Genomic DNA, 20,182 nt, shown 5'->3' with positions numbered 1-20,182 from the left:
CTCCTTATGTCTCTCTTTTTTTTCTTTTTTTTTTGTGTTTGTGCTGTTGCATTGGTGATTTCTCTTTTCATGATATATATATATATATATATATATATATATATATATATATATATATATATATATATATATATATATATATATATATATATATATATATATATATATATATATATATATATATATATATATATATATATATATATTGCTGTAAAAACAGGTATTTTCGTCAGTTTTACAAGACGCCAGAATTCACCATTTGAAACGTCAGACGAGAAAAATTTTAGATACAAGCTTATGTCAGAGCTTTTACAGCCATGATATTTCATTTCATGTAAATTTGAGAAAAAGTAGATTTTACGAGTCAGCCGTCAAAAGAAAAAAAACATTAGCGAAAATAAAAGGATTAGTTCAGGTTTTATGTCGGCTAATTTTACCGATCACATCTGGTTTCTATCATGTCTCAAACAATGGCATTTTGTTCGTAAATGCTCTTGTGTGTCAAAACAATAATACTTTGGGACCAAAAGCTTGAAAAGATTGTATTTTTCGCCAGTATTATTTTTTTCTTAGCAAAAATCCAGTTTTTTCGTAAATGTTCTTGTGTTTCAAAACAATAATACTGTGGGACCAAAAACTTGAAAAGATTGTATTTTTCGCCAGTATTATTTTTTTCTTAGCAAAAATCCAGTTTTTTTCGTCTAAAAATTGTTTATCCATCTTGCTGGCACACATACTTCATGTATTTCAAAACAATAATGTATTTTAGGATGAAACCTGAAAAGTTGTTCCCAATTCTTTTTCCAGATACTGCTATACGTTCTGGTATTTCAGATTTGGTTTAGGGGCGGGACAAAGGGAGCACTTTTTCCAGGTGCAGGAATTTTTAGATTGCAAATATTAATCCAACGGTTAAAATTATTTTGTAATTTTGAAATTTTGTTTTTATTAAAATGAAGTAAAGGGTGCAGTTAATAAATGAAAATAATTTATAAGTTATGAATTAATTGATGAAATAAAATAAGGTAAGAAAACAAAAAATGATAAAAGTTAAAATAATTAAATTAATAATTTAACTTAATAAAAATATCATAATTGAATAACCTAATTGATAAACTCAAATAATTAAACATGACTCATTAATTTAATTGTAAAGAAATTTGTTGAAAATGAAAATATTATTAAGATTTGTCCTGAAAATATTGGGGAAGACAGGGGAGGGGGCTTATCAAGATTTTCTCCTGGGTGCAAGAGAGGCCAGAACCGCTACTGACTATTTTATTTTTGAGGCGAAACAATCAATTCTTCTCAATAATTGACGAGTATCTCGCGTTGTCACGGAGAGGCACCTTTGTTGCCTTTCGCTCCATCGGGCGCCGGAAAACCTACATGGGCTGTGTAGCCTAATCATGGTCCCTCAACTTTGCTAGAATGGTATTAAAGATCTAAATAGGAAGGTCAATAAAATATCGTTCCCTTCAATTAAAATCTAGACTATTAATAAAGTTGTAGAATATAGTTACTGAGCCACCCTCATTGAGGTAAATTAAAAGGTGTTTTACGACTTTATTCAAACCTATATTCAAGATCATCACACCTGATCCATTTACATTCGACGGACTACTCCAGTTAATTGTCCAGATATTTTCGTTCTCAAGGTGCTTCGAGGTGTCTTGCTTTCCTAGATTCATAAACTCTTTTTCTCTCGTTTTTGAATCAGGGGAAAATAAAACTTTTTATTCCAAAATTGTTTCGTCTATACCTCAAAGACTGAAATATAAACTCCCTAAACGATCCAAAATAATAGTCAGAAATCATTATATAAATGTCGGTCTTGTTTGAACCAAACAGTTCGTGGTTGACGAACTGTTGTAAGGAGCTACCCGGCTCAATAGTAATCGAAACTCTAAAAAACAGACTTTTGATATCAATAGTTACATCCAGAGAATTGTATTTTTATGCTGATTTAAATATATAAATCTCATCAAGTTTATTCTTACCCATCAAAAGTTGTGAGCCTGAGAAGACTTGCCTTAATATTAGAAAATAGGTAAAAACCCCTTAGAAGTCATAGAATCTTAACGAAAATCACACCATCAGATTCAGAGTATCAGAGAACCCGACAATAGAAGTTTCAAGCTCCTACCTACAAAAATGTGGAATTTTGTATTTTTTGCCGCAAGACGGATCATGGATGCGTGTTTGCTTGTTTTTTTTTATGGCATTTGGTATTAACCAAATGGCATATAGCGATCGCAAATTCTGTCTTGTCTGTCTGTCTGTCGGTCTCTCTGTCCCGATTTTACTACTTTAGGCACTTTCAGGTAAGCTAGGACGATGAATTTGGCAGGCGTATCAGGAACCAGACCAGATTAAATTAGAAATTGTCGTTTCTCCGCTTCGACCATCTGTGGAGGAGTGGGGGGACCGTTAAACCGGAAAAATTAGAAAAAAGGAGGTATTTTTAACTTACAAAACTTTTTTAACTTTTAAAAAGGAGGTATTTAAATTCGATGTTTGGAAGGATATCGTGTCTCAGAGCTCTTATTTTAAATCCCGACCGGATCAGGTGGCATTGGGAGGAGTTGGGGTAGGGAAACCTAAAATCTTGGAAAACGCTTAGAGTGGAGGGATCAGAATGAAACTTGGTGGGAAAAATAAGCACAAGTCCTAGATACGTGATTGACATAACTGGAACGGATCCGCTCTCTTTGGGGGAGTTGGGGGGGGGGGGGGGGTGATTCTGAACAATAAGTTTTTATTGTTTTAAAAAGTAGAGTTGAGAGAAAGAGTTTAACTTTAGCGTAAAGAGCGGGGCGTTGAGGAGGGAACAGCCTCTTTCAGATACGGAGTAATTTCTGTTAGTTTTAAGTTTTAATGTCGCTACTTACTTTCAGTTAAAAAACTTGTTTTTTTTTATTTAATCGTAAAAAGAGACGGTTTTTTATTGTTTTGAACAGAAGAGTTCAGAGAAAGAGTCAAACTTTAGCGTAAAGAGTGGCGCGTTGAGGAGGGAACAGCCTCTTTTAGATACGGAGTAATTTCCGTTCTTTTTATATTTTAATGTCGCTCCCTACTTTCAGTTAAAAAACTTTTTTATTTAATCGTGAAAAGAGACGGAATTAAATTGAATGGGTTGAATCTCATGGCAAATATAAGAAGTTACGGGGGGAACTATCGGTTTCTTGAGGATTATAAGGAGGAGGTTTGAGCCTGACTCTTTTGTACGTACTGAAATCACCCGCTACAACTGGAATAACTCAGACTTTAAAAATAGATTATAAATAATCTTACATCTCCAATATCAAAAGTGAATACTTCAGACAAAAGTTAATAAGATTAAGTTTCTATATCTAAGTTCAATTTTGGGCATTTATACCGAACTTATTCTAAATTAGATTAGAACTCCCCAAATGAAACCCCCTACCCGCATTTTTAAGAGAAGTTACAGGAATGAATTTCTGTACACTAACTTAGTGCATATTGTTTAATGCGACTCACGTTTCCGTATTACATTCCTTCGATTTGCTTTGCTTGTTGTAATATTTGTTGGTAGTTGTCCATTATTTTGAACGCACTCAAGAATTTTGATCTGCAAGATTTGACAGAAACCGGTTTAGCTATCTGTATTCGGAGACAATTAGCTTAATCTCATTGGACAAAACACATTTTAGGTATGTTTTGTTTAAATATTTAATATAAAGAGTTGGTATTTTAGTTAGGTTAGGTATTTAATATAATTCCATCTTGTCAGCCTGCTTTCTATAATTGTCCGCTGTAGTTCCCATAATTTTGTTTATAAATTATTACATTTTCTTAATATTTTGGTATGTTTCTTTAAGATTAACATAACTTCACTTCATGGGTGTGTTCTGAATAATGGACAAGTACATATTTGTGGTGAACCCCTATTAGTGCATCGTGGCTGTAATATCGACAGACTAGTCATAATATTTGCTTGTGGTCAATTAGCCCATTCTGATAACTTGGGTTATTAAGGGTACCGCAATTGTTGCAATTTTTGAAAGTAAATCTTCTAAAGTAATAAAGCGTCATTTTGCATTCTATTCTTTCTCCGAATGAGAAAATCAAATACAGCACTAAACTTGTTTTAGAAGTAAATCTTAAAGAGCAGATAAACATAACGCCTGTCTAAGTAGTGGCTATTACTACCTTTAAAAAGGCCGAATATACATCTTTGATTGAAAGCAACTAAAAAAAACATCATAAGCCAGAACCCCTCCCCCTCCCGCCAAAAAATGCACACACAACAATGGTGTTTATGAGCAAAACTTAAAAATAAACAACCAAGAAAAAGTGAGAACAATAGATTAAATCTAAATGGCATCAGTTTCTTGTCTTCTTTTATTTTTATAAATGAATGAGTGTTTCAACAGTCAAAAGCAATATTGTGTAATTCCTTCTATTGAATTTTGACCAATTTAACTCATTTTTCACAGGCAAAAAGCGTAAAAGCTTGTCGTTCCGATACAATTGTCCAATCCATTAGATATAGCGCACCCCAAAATTTCAGAGAGGATGTATAACTTCCTGAACTTGTGGCTGCTCGATACCTGAAAAAATCGATTTGTATTTTGCGAGTCTCAGCGTCGTCTGACCGTCTCAATGACAAAAGGCCAATTACCGAAATTTCCCCTGTACCACTTGGAACTTCCAGTGCTGAAAATAAGATAATATTTCTTTAAAATATCGAAAAAAATAAATGGGGAATCTTCAGTGTACCAATATCTTGAAAAGTTAACAAAAGGTCAGTTGAAAACAAAGAGAAATATATATATTTTTTTGTTTTTTACTAACTGTTAAGCAAAATACTGTCTTCTCAATGTACCTACATCATAAATAACACATTCCGTGTACCGACAAGGTTTTTAACCAAAGGGGGTAGCACCACAGAGAACTTACAAAGATGCCAAATAATCCAAATGATATTTCATTTAAGCTGGGTTTTAATCTAGCAGATTATGCTAGAACATTTTTAGGGACTACCCTTCCGTGAGACTTGAAACGAAAATTTTGCTCCGTTTAGTCGAAAAAATCACAATTTACAATTTATAAATATGATCATTAAATCTGGACATCTCTCTCCGGTATAAAAGCGGAGAGGCTAAATGTTCTTTCTAGGATTTCCGGTAAGGTATGTGTCGGCTTTTAGTTTTTTCGTTTATTCGGATCTCTTATCCAAGCTCTAGAAGCTATGCTAAGACCGGCCAATGAGTTATAGATAGTTTGGCTACACGAACTAAAAAAGTTTACAATGGGGGAGGTAGTGAATTATAATATGAAACTGTAGATCAAAGACATACACTTTGAAAACAACTATACATTAAATGAGAAAACGAACTAATTGCAGCTGTAAAGAAGGAGTTAGGGACTAAAATAATCAGGAAATATGAAGTCATTCAGGCATCGTCGCACATCAGGGGTGTCCTGGGGAGTGTCTCGCTACACAAAGAGCCAATATTTAGCTTTGCACATGTCAAATATTGCGCATTGTTTTGGAGGAGAAGGTGACTTAAGCAACAGCACAAATCGTTTAAAGAGGTCTTCTAATTTTTCAGTCACATCAGGAACTCTTAGCTATTGAATATATTATGCTATATATATATATATATATATATATATATATATATATATATATATATATATATATATATATATATATATATATATATATATTACAATTACATATTATTATAGATCAATATAATTAATATTATATTTATTATATTTTATTATTCATAACCATATCCAGGCAGCGCGGGAGGGGGTGTTTATTACTCCTTTTTAGGCTAGAATAATAAATAGTATGTATGTAAAAAAGGTAACCAAAGAATCAGGAAAGTTCGGGAAGGGTAGAGGTTGTGCTTTCCTCTGTGAAGTGGAATGTTAAAAATAATCCACATTTAAAAGAAAGAGAGTAAGGTGACTTGAGTTTTATGCATATATGAAACCCATCCTTCCTATTATTTGTTTAAGGAAGTAAGCACATCATGTTTAAAATTTGCCAGGCCTTAAGAATGTATATTTAAACTTGTTGTTCATTAGAAGAGCGGAAACCAATACCAGATACTTTATCAGAGTGCCAAGAATCGTTCAAGTCAGCCATAAAAAGTGTCCAGGCTACAGGCTTGCCACCTCTAGTGAGTTTCTATTGATTCTTATATTGCCTAAACAAAAGATCACTAAATCAGCGCATAAATCACTAGATTATTGAAAAAATTCACTAAATCACCAAAAAAATCACTAAAACCTAGTTATTTTTTTCATCGGGTGGCAACCCTGCCAGACTCTTTGTAGCTGTTCTATTGCAACGTCCCTACAGAATCCTGATTTAAAATTTTTCTGTTCCTAAATTTTTCTATCGAAAGAGTATTTGATTTAAAATGGGATGAAGTGCTCAAGTATTCTATAGGCAGTTCACAAGTTTTTTCAACTGAAGAAATTTTTTCAACTGAAAGTAAGGAGTAGCATTAAAACTTAAAACGAACAGAAATTATTACGCATATGAGGGGTTCACCTCCTCCTAATGCCTCGCTCTTTACGCTAAAGTATTCTAAGTAATTTTAACTGTTTATTCTACGGCCTTTGTGATTTAGCGGTCATTCTTAAGGAATTTGGACAAAATTTAAGCTTTAATGTAAAGAGTGAGGTACTGACGAGGGGGTGAACCCCCTCATATACGTAATAAAAACATACCAATTCAGAAGTTCGTTGCGTAAGCTAATTCGTAAGTTACGTTCTAGTTGCCTTTTTAAGTAACCAAAAAATTGAGAGGGCAACTAGGCCTCCTCTCCCGCTGCTTTTTTCTCAAAATCATTCGATCAAAACTACGAGAAAGTCATTTAGCCAAAAAAAATAAATATGCAGATTTCGTTTTAATTATTCATCTGCGGAGAGCCAAAATCAAAACATACATTAATTCAAAAACGTTCATAAGTTAAATAAAAAATATAATTTTTTTTTAACTGAAAGTAAGGAGCGGCATTAAAACTGAAAACGAAACAGAAATTACTTCGTATATGAAAGGAGCTGCTTCCTCCTCAACGCCCCGCTCTTTACGCTATAGTTTTTTACTGTTTTAAAAAGTAGAGTTGAGAGAAAGTGTCAAACTTTAGCGTAAAGAGTGGGGTGTTGAGGAGAGAGCAGCCGCTTTCATATATAAACTAATTTCTGTTCGTTTTCAGTTTTAATGTCACTCCTTACTTTCAGTTAAAAAAACCTTGTTTTTTTTTATTTACTTCGATGAAAATGCTAATAGTGAGATGAGGGACAAGCATTACGGAGCTGTGATTTCGGGATACAGGCTGGTGCGTATGCAAAGATGGCGAGGGGAGTTCTGGAGTTTAGCCCTTGTTACCTAGAATCTCAATATTTAAAGATTTTTGCAACAATGTCATGTAAAAAATACATGTAATGTATTTATACATATTATAAATATAATATTTCTATCATGTAAAAAATGTTATATGTGTTTTTTTAAGTTCCCCACTCCCCAAATGCCCTTTAACTAAATTTATAATTACCTTACCCATATCAGACCCCTCCCGCAAAAAAAAAAAAAATCTGCATGATCACACTATAACTACACCAGATCATGATGAAATATTTTTCTAACCGAACCTTTAAAATTTTTTTTTCCACCAATGCTTAGCTTGCTGCTCCTTTTACGACTGGAGCATCAATTAGGGCTGATAATCGTCTCTCTTCGTCTGGATTTTTTTGCCTGGTATTTTCATTGAAAAGTGCCCTTTTTTATATTTTCATTGATAAATACCTATTCTTGATGTTTTTTTTTAGCAAATCGGAAAAATTGTTCCCCTTAGGTACAGAAAATTATACTCCCCCCTACACAATCGTTAATTTGTGACCTTACAACCCTGCCGGATCCGGTGACATTGGAGGAAGTGGGGGGGGGGGGAACCTAAAATCTTGGAAAACGCTTAGACCAGAGGTATCGGGATGAAACCTGGTGGGAAAAATAATAACAAGGCCCAAATACGTGATTGACATAACTGGAATGGATCTGCTCTCTTTGGGGGAGTTGGGGGGGAGTTAATTCTGAAAAATTAGAAAAAAATTAGGTATTTTTAACTTACGAAGGAGTGATCGGATCTGAATGAAATTTGATGTTTGGAAGGATATCATGTCTCAGAGCTCTTATTTTAAATCTCGACCAGATCTGGTGACATTGGGTGGAGTTGGGGGGAGGGGAACCTAAAATCTTGGACAACGCTTAGAGTGGAAGGATCGGGATGAAACTTGGTGGGAAAAATAAGCACAAGCCCAAGATAAGTGACTGACATAACCAAACCGGATCCGCTCTCTTTGGTGGAGTTGGGGGGGGGGAGTAATTCGGAAAAATTAGAAAAAATGAGGCATTTGTAACTTACGAACGGGTAATCAGATCTTAATGAAATTCGATACTTAGAAGGATCTTGTGCTTCAGAACTGTCATTTTAAACCCCGACCAGATCCAGTGACATTGGGGAGAGTTGGAGGGGGAAACCAGAAATCTTAGAAAACACTTAGAGTTGAGAGACCGGGATGAAACTTGATGGGAAGAATGAGCACAAGATATACATACGTCATTGGCATAATTGGAACGGATCCGTTCTCTTTCAGGGAGCTGGGGGTTGTTAATTTGGAAAATTTTGAAAAATTGAGGTATTTTTAAGTCAAGAACGGGTGACCGAATCTTAATGAAATTTGATACTTAGAAGGAACTCATGCCTCAGAGCTCTTATTTCAAATCCAGACCAGATCTGTTGACATTAGGGGAGTTGGAGGGGGGAACTGGAAATGTTGAAAATGCTTATAAATGCCGTAGATTCGTAATTGACGTAACCGGACTGGATCTGCTCTCTTTGCGTGAGTTAGGGGGCGGGGTTCAGTGCTTTGGCGAGTTTGGTGCTTCTGGACGTGCTATGGCGATAAAAATCTGTAGGCGTGTAAGGGAGATGCACAAATTGACTTGATAAAGTCTTTTTCCCCGATCCGACCATCTGGGGGCTGAAGGGAGAGAATAAATTAGAAAAATTGAGGTATGTTTAACTTACGAGTGGGTGATCGGATCTTAAAGAATTTTGATATTTAGAAGGAGCTCGTGACTCAGAGCTCTTATTTTAAATCGCGACCGGCATTAAGCCTCTGATTTTTCTTTTAAAGCAATCTGTTGATTCTTAGAATTTTGCTAGAGCTCGTGCTATATGAGCTCTTGGCTCTTCCGACCTCGTCTCAAGTGACATATGAGCTCGTAGCTCTTGTTTTTATATTAGACATGCTCAATCAGAAATTCAAAATTTAAAATGTTCGCCTCATTTGGAATCAAGCTGGTCATGCTAGAATCAGAGATAGATAAGATGACACTATGGTTTAGTACGTGATGAAACTTTAAAACCAACTATGTCTACTACTTGTTTGCCTTATTTTCTTTCACTTAAAGATAAGCCGATACAAGTATGGTTTGGTTTCGTATTTTCAACCCAATCATTACGGGGCCGGTTATAAGCCAATTCCCTCTAATGCTTTTCAAATAGAAACTACAAATAGACGCCCACTCCGGATTTAATTTAATCGTAATAAGATAGTGTATGTAAATCATTTTCAAAGGTCATTTCTGCATACAGCCATGACTAAGCCCTTTGGGTGCAGTCCATCCAGATACTTTTTATGACTGGCAGATTGCAAATCATTGAAAGGCGTTCTATATTTCTTCTTGAAATCAGCGTGTCTTGTTCCTGTTCTTGTTCAATAGCCAAATTTAGACTTGATCTAAAGAAAAATGGTTCTACGAGTTGTTTTCCTAACGGAATTTCAACTAAGAAGTACAATCTTATTATGCATATTTCTTTAATTCATCTTCTTGCGAATGTGTTCATGGGTGTGTTCTTTATATCTTAATCTTAAAAGTAGTGCACAAATCAAATGTAAAACAAGAGTAGTAATCATATAGTCAAACATCGTTAAATAATAACAATAAAGTAAAGTACTCTAAACAGGGCCGCGCTATGCAGCGTTTATAAACATTCCACAAATAAAAATACAAATTATCTCCCACTACTAAAATAAATCTTGAGTTTCTATTATTTCTTTTACCTCATCATTATCATGTTTACAAGCCTAAGAGATTGTCTTGTTCATAGTAATCTGCAGGATATCCAGGAACTCAAGGCACACTTAGTCAAAGCCAAAAAAATTCCGTGACTGCAGAAGCCTGCTGATGCTCTGCCAGTTTATGGGCAATATCATCAACTCCTAAAATTAAGCTAGGATAAGATTAATATGCAGGGACGTCGTTTGGGAGGATTGGCAAGGGGGGAAGTTTCCCCTCAAGAATGTGGAGAAAAAACTATTGTGCATCCCATGCCCCTTGACTATCCGGATAGGGACCCCTTTTGACACATACAAAAACAATTTCCTTTTGAGCCAAAAAATTCCCTGAAATCAGAAACCTAATGATGCTCTGCAAGTTTATGGGCCATATCATTAGCTCCTAATTACAACTGGGATAAGAGTAATCTGCAGGGGCAGCGCTTGGGGGGAAGAGTTGCTCCTCAATAATGTAGAGAGAAATCATTATATATTCCGTACCCCTTGACTATCCGAATATGGACCCTTTTGCCCCCCCCCCCCAAATGAAAATGCTGGGTATTTGACCCTGGTAATCTGCATCTGAAGCCTGCCCTTTAAACTGCAGTATATTGCTGCTACTAATACTCACTGCATACCTAGGCAGACAGCTGCGGACGCTCCTCCTCGCCTATTCTATTCCAAGCTACACTTTTTACCCCTCCCAGGACATTCCACTTTTCCGTAAAATCCATCCTTACGACGTTTTCCCGCCCCATTTGGGGGACCACCTCCTTTTGTTTGATCCTGGATGGATGATTAAAAACATCAGTTTTGGTGATCTGTCATCCTTCCTTCATAAACTGCAGATAATATGTTTAAGAACGCAAAAGGTGCATACATGATATAATAAACTAAGGTATTACCATTGAACAAGAGAAATAATGCTTTTAGATAAAAATCAGTTTTCAGACAAACAATTATACAAAAATGAGCCTCCTCCGAAGTTTATACGACCGTCCCTTCTAAAAAAAATTTCATACGCTCCCAGGTAGGGGCGGAATTTTCTTTGGGCAGAGGGGTAATTGCCCTCCCCCCTCCAGAACCCAGTTTCTGGAAACGACACCGCTAGAGTGCTAACGTCTCAAAGAGAGAGGTATTTCCAAAAGTTAGTTAGCTAGTAGATTTTACACTGGTCTGCTCTGCAATGGAGATACATCTTAACAGCGGCTGCACTTGAGTATTGCTGTACCCTAAATACTAGAATATTTTTATTTCATAATTGGTTGGTAAAAACGTTGACTATGAGTCAACTACCTTTTGGCAGTAACATAGCTGGTAGAGGGGCTACTTAAAGCACTACTCTTTCCTTTCTTTGTTTGGTTAGAAGATCCGAGGAAGAAATTCTGTTCGCTTCTTTTAGCTCACGGAACGAGATACTTAATCGTGGAAGGGTTACTGAACTTTGCCAATACTTGTTACATACCATAGCATTAAATGTTGGGATCCGGAAGTGTTTGTCACTATACATTTCCCAGGCTAATTGGTTATGCATTACTGATTTGTTAACCTCGATATTCAGTCAACTACTTGACTCATATTTTGCCAAATTTATATTTTGACTGCTGGTACTCGTAAAACTTACATCAGCCGAAGTTCTGCAAAAAATTAGCCAAAACAAAAGACAAGAATAATTTGCTCATAGTTTACGCATTGTATTTGTTATTGGGAAGTATGCATACACTTTCAGGTGTGGGGGGAGGGAAAATTTTCTTCTGGGAATTTTCCAAAGGGGGAGTTTTCCGTAGGAAGGAAAGTTTCCAGGGGGTGAACTTGTCAGCGGAAATATTACGTTGGAGGAATTTTCCAGAATTCCTATACAAAATTCTTTTTATGTGTCTTGCTTTATCTTTTACATGTTAATTTTACATGTGAAGTTGTTAAGGGTAATTGTTCGGGGTAAATTTGTGCCGGAATTGATTTGTCTATAGGATATTTCCATGGATATTTATAGGATATATCCGACTTCTGAACACAAAAGTCGTTTAATTACAAAAATAAGAAGCTTTTTTAAACGTACTAAAAACGTCAGTGTAAAGAGTGAGTTTTTGAAGAGGAGGATACCCCCTCGTATACTTAATAATTTCTGTTCATTTAAGTTTTAATGCTGCTCCTTACTTTCAGTTGAAAAAAAAACCCTTTTTATGGCACTTGATATCTACCAAGTGAAATATTGCGATTGCAAATTCTGTCGACCTGTCAGCCTGTCTGTCGGTCTGTCTGTCCCGGTTTTGCTACTTTAGGCACTTCCAGGTAAGCTAGGACGATGAAATTTGGCAGGCGCATCAGGAACCACACCAGATTAAGTTAGAAATTATTTTTTTCCCGATTCTACCACATGGGGAAGGACGGAGTGGGGGGGGAGGGTTAAATCGGAAAAATTAGAAAAAAATGAGGTATTTTTAACTTACGAACGGATGATCGGATCTTAATGAAATTTAATGTTTGGAAGGATATCGTGTCTCAGAGCTCTTATTTTAAATCCCGACCGGATCTGGTGATATTGGGGGGAGTCGGGGGGGGGGCTAAAATCTTGTAAAACGCTTAGAATGGGGGGATCGGAATGAAACTTGGTGGGAAAATAATCACAAGTTATAGATACGTGATTGACATAACCGGGACGGATCCGCTCTCTTGGAGGAGTTGGGGGGAGGGTCAATTCTGAAAAATTGAAAAAATGAGGTATTTTTAACTTACGAAGGAGTGATTGGATCTTAATGAAATTTCTTATTTAGAAGGGCCTCGTAACTCAGATCGCTTATTTTAAATTCCAACCGGATCCAGTGTCATTGGGGGGGGGGACCGGCAATCTAGAAAAACGCTTAAAGCTGAGAGATCAGGATGAAACTTGCTGGGAAGAATAAGCACAAATCGAAGATATGTGATGGAAATAACCGGATTGGATCTTCTCTCTTCGGTGGAGTTGGGGGGGGGGAGTAATTCGGAAAAATTAGAAAAAATGAGGTATTTGTAACTTACGAACGGATGGTCAGATCTTAATGAAATTTGATCTTTAGAAGGATCTTGTGCTTTAGAACTCTCATTTTAAATCCCGACCAGATCTTGTGACATTGTGGGGAACTGTAGGAGGAAGACAGAAATCTTGGAAGCTGGATATCTTAGAAAACGCTTAGAGTGGAGAGATCGGGATGAAACTTGATTGAAAGAATTAGCACAAGTTATAGATATGTGATTGACATAATTGGAACGGATCCGTTCTATTTAGGGGAGCTGGGGGTTGTTAATTTGGAAAAATTAGAAAAATTGAGGTATTTTATCTTAAGAACGGGTGACCAGATCTTAATGGAATTTGATATTTAGAAGGAACTCATGTCTCAGAGCTCTTATTTCAAATCCTGACCAGATCTGTTGATATTGGAGGGAGTTGGATGGGGAAATCGGAAATCTATGAAAATGCTTATAAATGTCGTAGATACGTGATTGACGTAACTGGACTGGATCTGCTCTCTTTGGGGGAGTTAGGGGATGGGTTTCAGTGTTTTGGCGAGTTTGGTGCTTCTGGACGTGCAAAGACGATGGAAATTGGTAGGCGTGTCAGGGAGCTGCACAAATTGGCTTGATAAAGTCGTTTTCCTCGATTCGAGCATCTGGGGGGCTGAAGGGAGGGGAAAAATTAGAAAAATTGAGGTATTTTTAACTTCGGATCTTAATGAATTTTGATATTTAGAAGAACCCCGTGACTCAGAGCTCTTATTTTAAATTCCGACCGGCATTAAGCTTCTGATTTTCCTTTTCAAACAATCTATTGATTCTTAAAATTTTGGCAGAGCTCATACCATCTGAGCTCTTGGCTCTTGGCTCTTCCGACCTCGTTACAAGTGCCATATGAGCTCTTAGCTCTTGTTTTATTTATAAACTTTAAAGTTGATAAACTTAGAGCTGCTCTGTTTTTGCTTCAAAACACAGAATAATGCTCTTTAAAGATAACTACTGTAATACTGATTTATCTAAAATTTTGTCCCATAAAATATGTAGTTGAGACAAATGAAAGAGAAATCTTTTTGAAATGCTTTTTTGAGTCTATCGGCTTACGCGTTTAATAGGGGTTAAAAGCCATTACGATAGTGTAACTGGAAAGCTTATAATAGAAAGATATAAAAAAACACTTTCGAATTAAAAATATATTTTAAAAACACGAAACTAATAGAAAAAAGTTCAAGTCAAATTAAGCAACTTATAGGCTTAATTTAACTATGTTAAAAGATAGAATTAAAGAACATTTTTCAACAAAATGCGTTGCAGTTAGACTCAGGACCGTACGCAGGAAAGGGTCTGGACCCTAGACCCTCAAAATCGTACAACTTTTATAATGTCCTATAATGTCGACAAAATTTACTGTTTTTCGCAGTTTTGAAAAAGTGGTTTTCCAATCTTCAAAACATCCTACCTTGGGAGAGAAAACTCTGCCTATGTGCCCAGTAAAAATGGAATTGGTAAGTCGAGATTACAAAATGCATCTATGAAATAATACTTGTAGCATTCTTGTCTTGTTCGTGTTAAGCCCTTATTTACACAGCCATGACATCTTTTTTCTAAGTAGTGATGTGAAAAATGAACAGCCTACAGAGACGGTAGTCAAGTGTAAAAATGACAATCAGAAATACTCCTGTATTTTGTGTTAAAACTTGGATCTCACTCTTTCTTCTTCAGGGATTGCTGCAAGAGCTGAAGATCTCAAACATTCCGAAGATAGCAGAAGTTCAATGTAAAAACACTATAGAGGTGAGTACTCTATTAATTGAACTCGCAACTACTCTTTTCTAACCATGTCTTTTCTTTTACGAGCTTCGCTGAGGCTTTATATTTTTCTTTTACAAGGGGTACTATTACTGGTGTTCACATCATCCCTGTCATCTGTTATCCAGAAACCTAGGAGCTTCCCCGGCCTTAGTAGAGAGGAATTCGAAGTTATGTTTTGCTTTATTTCTCTGGCTCTATTTAGTTGAAAAAAAAATTCCTGAATTCTAACTGTCGATTCGAATCTGTTATACATAAGGAATCCGACTCACATGGACCTTACCCTGAAAACTGGGCTTCTTCTTTTTTTACTTTAAGTTTTTGTTTTATTTATCTCGACGTTATCTTCGATTGCATCGACAGCAAAAGTTTAATGTAAAAACACCATAGAGATGAGAGCTCTGTTGATTTACCTCATAACTACTCTTCTCTAACCAAACGTTTTCTTTTACTCTTTCTACGTGCTTTCCCCATACTTTGCATTGGGTTACAAGGGGTGCTGTTAATGGTGCTACTGAACTCTAATGGTGCTATCTGTTATCAAAAAGTTAGGAGCTTCGCTGGACTTTGTAGAGAATCTTCCGAAGTTATATTTTGCCTTGTTTCTCTGGCCCTACTTAGCTGATTAAATAAAATTAGTGTTATTTTTTTTGCAAATTTTATAACTTGCAGCCCTTTCCCCAGGGATTGTGGGGAGCTCATGCAATATCCAACGACATAGTTCTTGGACCCATCTACGGTGTTGAAGAAAATGCCTATTTCGAAATTTTGGTCGGACTAAGAAAGTAGAACGGGGGGAGGCGCTAGTTGCCGTTTATTCTTTTTATTCAAACAAATACGAAGTAGAAATAACAGGGAAAATCCTCATATTGATCATGCCCTGAATATTTGCTCCGATTCGTATATAAATGCAGAAATAAACTTTATTAGAGATATTCTTTTTGGTAATGGATACCCCATTCCTTTTGTCAATAAGATAATTAACCGTAGAATAAAAAGACATTCTTGTAAATCGAAGAAGATATTTCACAATGTGAGGCTACTGATAAGCCCTCAAATATTGTCTATCTTCCGTATATCCCAAAAATCACAACAAAATTAAAAAACATAAAAATAATCTGTATGTAGTTTTTATTAATCATTTTGAAATCATTAATTTCTTGAACTCTGGTAAAGATAAGACCCCAGTTACTCGCCAAAGAAGGTCTATCAAATACCCCCCCCCCGAAATATCTGTCTGACTTGTAAAAAGTAACAAAAAACAACGAGTTTTGATGCGTTTTGTTTTTCTGTAAACCCTCCCGTGAAACCACCCTCACCCCTAGAACAGAAACCCTGGGTACACCCTTATTCAATGGTTCCGCTGAATTTCGAACTAAGCATTAAAATATTCAAATATAAGCTATTAGGGGCTTCTTCTGACCTTCCCTTTTTTGGCATGGAAATGAATTCATCTCAAAATCATTTTTCGGAGACATTTATCAATTCTTTTTTTCTTTATGAAGAAGAAGGTGATAGTTTTGTTGAAGAGAAATAGATATGACGGTCAAGAACTATAGTTTCAAGGTTATTTAAGTTAGTTTGGTACTTATTAAGTAGTCATATAAAAGAAAAGACTTCAAACAATAGTAGGTGGGCGTTAACTATGTCTTTTTCAATAAAATAGTTGAAAATTCTCCTTTGAAAAGAAATGTTTCAGCAAGAAGTAGGCCAAAAGGTTTATCCATAGCATTTGCCTTTCTTTCCAGGGAATAGTCCCTTTTTGAACTGGTTTAGCCCTACTGTTAACAACGTGTGTTTTGCAGCTCAAGAAATAAATTGAAAATACTTATATATCTTCCAATTGACCATGGTGCTAGGCTCTAATTCGCGACAGGAAAACTAGAGGCACTGAGCCTCGGCATGGTAAGGCAAGTAAGACGCAAATTTTTCTTGGAGTAAGAAAAGGCATATGAGGCAGCGGTAGAAATAGGATCGGAATCGCGAATTCTGTACACTTGTGAGGGAATATACTCAATCCCTTCCATGATATAGGCATCCCTGAGACGCATTATTTTTCGATATTCTTACAAATAAATAATAAGCCATTTATTAACGTCAGATGTAAATTTTAGGAATCCAGTTACGATTTTGGGTCCGGAGATGAAGTTAATGACCTAATTCGGCTTGTAAAAGAGATCCGGAATGAGGAGCGTGATGATGCTGTTACTTTGGTATTATTTGCATTTCCTGGAATGTGCTTGATGATTTGAGATGGATTTGAGTCTCCTGTTTGCCTGCTGTTCATTTCTTTTTATCTATTTCTTATTTATTTTGTTGGTCAATACCAAGTGACCGACCAATTTCCAAGGGAACAGTGGGTGATGGACTATCCATGACACAAACAGTTTGCCAAAATCAAAATCAAGAGTCAAAGCAAGAATACAAGTAGTTGCAGTTTTTTTCTGAGTTCGGTTTATTCCCCTTTTGGAACCAAAGGTTTAAAACCAAGTAATGATCACCTTTCCAGGTCCATCGTGAGATAATTTTTTGAAGGAAGGATTTCTAATATTGCTTTTAAATGCTTGATTTTAAATGTAAATGCGTTACTATTTACAAGCCTGAAATCCGTTTGTAAATTCTGGACCCGAAAACGGTGTCCCAAGAGCATGAGACCTGGAAAAAATTTCCCCGCTTGTAAGATCTTCTCTTAGAATAAAATTTTGAATCTCACACAATTTTCTGGAATTCTATGGGGGAGAATGACAAGGACAGAAAGGCTGTAATATAAAAAGAGAGGCAAGCTTGTTGTTTCTGCCAACTCATGATTTGAGTATAATTACTACCCATTTTTCTGACGGGTCTCGTAAGTCAAACCATAGATGGTATTATTATTTTTGACTGCCAAGTTACCAATTTAACAAGTTGTAATTGGGTAATGACAGATTTATATGAGCTTTGAGAAGTTTTTAGTGACGGTGGCGTTATGAAAAGCTGAAACCTAGGTTTTAAACTCCTTTCTCTCATTTGAAATAAGAAAGGTTTACTGGCTAATAATCATTTGACGATTCAGCTAGTGAACTTCAGATAGAACTTAGTACAAACAACTAGCACTTCAGTTAGCAAAGCTGGTTGGTCAACAGGCTGTGAGCAGAAAGCTGTGTCACGCTTTGGTGACTATTTGCAAGTTTAGATCCAAATGTGCTAATTGTGGAAAGTTAATTTAGATAAGATCATCTTTTTCTAACACTTTTTATCTTTCATATTTGTTATTTTATAAGCATTTTCTTCCAAAGAGAAGATGGTTTGACAGCGAAAAGTCCCCTAGTTCTAGCTAAATTAACGTTTCCTTGAGAAAAGCTGGACAAAACTCTTAAACTTTCGAGCTATAGTTTTACTGAAGGGGACTAAGCCTGTTTAACAGAGGTTTCCTGCTTAACCTCTTTTATGATAAATTGTTTTACTGTTCAAGACTCTTGGAGAAAACTACCAAGTTAAAACCTCTGCATAAGACAGTGTAAAATGAACTATCTGCAAATTATGTTTAGGCAAGAAAATTGAATATGGCCAAAACTGATTATAGGAATGATTTCTACTTCTAAACTAAATTATGATCTATTTAATAATCAAAAGAATAACATTTGGACAAATTGGAAGGATCAAAAAGACTGGTGAATTGCATTAAGGGTATAGGAAGTTCTGGGAAAAATATAATTTTTTGTTGTGTTTTGTAATGTCTTCTCTGCTTGTATGCCTTGACCTGGCTGATGAACCAATGGCATGCATGTAATGTACTGCACACCAATGGTTTTGTTTAGGACAGCTCACTCCGAGAGGATGCCCACTTTCAAAAATCGTGTCCACCAAGTGACATATGCCAAGCGAAGTGGAAGATCATCACATTTGGTATAATACGTGCCATGCATGTTACAAATAGGTTAGGTGTAGCAGAAGTTTGCCCTGAATCGTGGAACAGGAGTCACTTTATTATGTACACCAAACGGTGGAGAGAGAATGGGTAGCCACTTGGAGTATTGAGGATATATAATCCAATATAAATAAATGCTTGAAAAAAGCCGGAAAAGGTACAGATTTGTGCATGAAATAAATTTTATTAAAGATTGTATTGGTTTTAGCATAATGTTAAAAGATAGCATATGTCTGTTGCATATCATTTATTGGATTTCCCCCCCCCCTAATTCTTCACTAAATGATTTTTCTAAGAATAATTTTGCTTGAGTTCTCTTGTACTAATTGGTCTACATTTTATTCATTTCTGATGCATTTTAACCTGTAAGTAAAAACCTGTTTTCGTACTTAGGATTATTTAACCCCTCGGAAGTGATCAAACAGTTCGTGGTAATGAACTGTAGTAAGGGGCGACCCGGCTCAATAGTAACCGAAACTCTAAAAAACGGAATTTTGATACCAATAGTTACATTAAAAGAAGTGTATTTTAATGCTTATTTTAAATATATAAGTTTCATCAAGTTTAGTCTTACCCATCAAAAGTTTTGAGCCTGAGAAAATTTGCCTTATTTTGGAAAATAGGGGAAACACCCCTTGCAAGTACTACAATCTTGACGACAATCACACCATCAGATTCAGCGTATCAGAGACCCCTATTGTAGAAGTTTCTAGGTCCTATCTACAAAAATGTAGAATTTTGCACTTTTTGCCAGAAGAAAGATCACGGATGTGTGTTTATTTGTTTTTTTGTTTTTTTTTCGCCAGGGGTGATCGTATCGACTCAGTGGTCCTAGAATGTCGCGAGAGGGCTCATTCTAATGGAAATGAAAAGTTCTAGTGTCCTTTTTAAGTGACTAAAAAAAATTGGAGGGCACCTAGGCCCCCTCCCACACTCATTTTTCCCAAAGTCACCGGGTAAAAATTCTGAGATACCCATTTTATTCACCATAGTCGAAAAACCTAATAACTATGTCTTTGGGGATGACTTGATCCCCCACAGTCCCCGTGGTAGGGGCTGCAAGTTACAAACTTGACCGTTGTTTAAATATACTAATGGCTATTGGGAAGTGTACATGCGTTTTCAGGGGGATTCTTTTTTTGGTTTGGGGAGTGGGAGAGAATTTGAGGGGGGAGTACGTGAGAGGATCTTTCCATGAAGGAATTTTTCATGGGGGAAGAGAATTTCAACGAAGGGGGCAAAGGACTTTCCAGCATTATTAAAAAAAACATGAAAAAATAAATATGAAAAGTTTTTTCAGATGAAAGTAAGGAACAGCATTAAAACTTAAAAGGAACATAAATTGTTATGCATATGAGGGGTTCACCT

At 36.0% G+C, this 20,182-nt stretch overlaps 1 protein-coding gene across 27 annotated transcripts in view; it reads left to right on the top strand.

The window, feature by feature from the left end:
- The window catches only part of LOC136031053 (collagen alpha-1(XVIII) chain-like), a 442,617-nt gene that overhangs the window by 227,572 nt on the left and 194,863 nt on the right, over positions 1–20,182 (top strand). For 9 of the 27 annotated variants that reach the window (XM_065710270.1, XM_065710272.1, XM_065710273.1 and 6 more), the window contains 2 exons: positions 14,821–14,892; positions 17,022–17,120. In XM_065710270.1, coding sequence (XP_065566342.1) covers positions 14,821–14,892; positions 17,022–17,120 — 171 coding nt within the window. Of the gene's footprint in view, positions 1–14,707; positions 14,893–17,021; positions 17,121–20,182 lie in introns of all 27 variants that reach the window. The other 18 variants (XM_065710278.1, XM_065710277.1, XM_065710276.1 and 15 more) reach the window with 5 other exon arrangements.

Source organism: Artemia franciscana, chromosome 9 (genome assembly GCF_032884065.1).
Source record: "Artemia franciscana chromosome 9, ASM3288406v1, whole genome shotgun sequence".
In the NCBI taxonomy this organism is placed as follows: Eukaryota; Metazoa; Arthropoda; class Branchiopoda; order Anostraca; family Artemiidae; genus Artemia; species Artemia franciscana.
The sequence above is the reverse complement of the archived record's forward strand: the minus strand, read 5'-3'. Positions and strand labels throughout refer to the sequence as shown.